This window comes from Peromyscus eremicus, unplaced genomic scaffold (assembly GCF_949786415.1).
Source record: "Peromyscus eremicus unplaced genomic scaffold, PerEre_H2_v1 PerEre#2#unplaced_1634, whole genome shotgun sequence".
NCBI lineage: Eukaryota > Metazoa > Chordata > Mammalia > Rodentia > Cricetidae > Peromyscus > Peromyscus eremicus.
Genome location: NW_026735869.1, coordinates 84,638 through 86,078, shown reverse-complemented (window position 1 = coordinate 86,078; position 1,441 = coordinate 84,638). Strand labels below are relative to the sequence as shown.

The window sequence follows — 1,441 nt, the reverse complement described above, 5'->3', positions numbered from 1 at the left end:
GGATGCCTTTCACTGACAGCCATCTCCCCAACCCCTTCAGTATTTTTTAAAAGAAGAAAATGAATATAATTAATATAAAGTATTCAACACAGTGCTTTTTGATAAGTAATGGTGATAACGATAGTGATTTCAAAACTTGACTGGATAGGTTCAAGCATGATGGAAACTTGAGTCCTACTCTCTCTAGAACATATCTTTTCTATGTCCATTCGCTTCCTTCAGTATACAAACCTCTGGATTTCTGGCTTGATTGGCAGTTCTTCCATGGCATTATCCAGCAACAACTCTGAAGCTCCAGTCTCTGAATTCCTCCTCATCTGCTTCCCTAACCTTCAGACCTGGCAGCATTGGCTGTCCCTGCCCCTCAGCCTCCTCTTCCTCCTGGCCATGGGGGCCAATGCCACCCTTCTCATCACCATCAGGATGGAGGCCTCTCTTCATGAGCCCATGTACTACCTGCTCAGCCTTCTCTCCCTGCTGGACATTGTGCTCTGCCTCACTGTCATACCTAAGGTCCTAGCCATCTTCTGGTTTGACAACAAATCCATCAGCTTCTCTGCCTGCTTCCTCCAGATGTTCATCATGAACAGTTTCCTGACGATGGAGTCCTGCACCTTCATGGTCATGGCCTATGATCGCTATGTGGCCATCTGCAAGCCTCTGCAGTACCCATCCATCATCACTGACCAGTTTGTGGCTAGAGCTGCCATCTTCATTATAAGCAGGAATACATTTTTTTCTCTTCCTGTCCCTATCCTTTCTGCCAGACTAAAGTACTGTGCTCAGAACATTGTCAAGAACTGCATCTGCACCAACTTGTCTGTATCCAAACTCTCTTGTGATGACATCACCTTCAATAAACTATACCAGCTTGTAGCAGGTTGGACCCTGCTGGGCTCTGACCTCATCCTCATTGTTCTCTCCTACTCTTTTATCTTCAATGTTGTGCTCAGGATCAAAGCTGAGGGAGCTGTGGCCAAAGCCCTGAGCACATGTGGTTCCCACTTCATCCTCATCCTCTTCTTCAGCACAGTCCTGCTGGTGCTGGTCATCACAAACCTGGCCAGGGAGAGGATTCCCCCGGATGTTCCCATCCTTCTCAACATCCTGCATCACCTCATCCCCCCAGCTCTGAACCCCATTGTTTATGGAGTAAGAACCAAAGAGATCAAGCAGGGAATCCAGAACTTGCTGAGGAGGTTGTAAGAGGTACTCAGTGCCTTTAGAACTGTTAATAAATAATAGGAAAATAGGAAATAGTTTTTGTATTGGAAATAAATTAAACATTTAAACCCTCAATAACTTTTGACTCTGATTTTACAAACATCATAGGCAGCATGAAAAGCATTCACTTACAAATCCCTTTCTTTATTGCTACTTTAAAGGAAAAATTGCTATGGACAAGATGTAAACAAGTTTTCAGGACATGCAGGAAAAAAAT

At 44.3% G+C, this 1,441-nt stretch overlaps 1 protein-coding gene across 1 annotated transcript; it reads left to right on the top strand.

The window, feature by feature from the left end:
* Positions 1-264: 264 nt before the first annotated feature.
* Positions 265-1,206, top strand: LOC131902063 (olfactory receptor 56A4). The gene has a single exon (XM_059253110.1). It carries the CDS (start codon positions 265-267, stop codon positions 1,204-1,206), a length of 942 nt encoding a protein of 313 aa, XP_059109093.1.
* The last annotated feature ends 235 nt before the right edge of the window (positions 1,207-1,441 follow it).

Excerpts from the sequence above, each read along its gene's own strand:
- LOC131902063 (XM_059253110.1), top strand. The coding sequence starts at position 265 with ATGGCATTATCCAGCAACAACTCTGAAGCTCCAGTCTCTGAATTCCTC.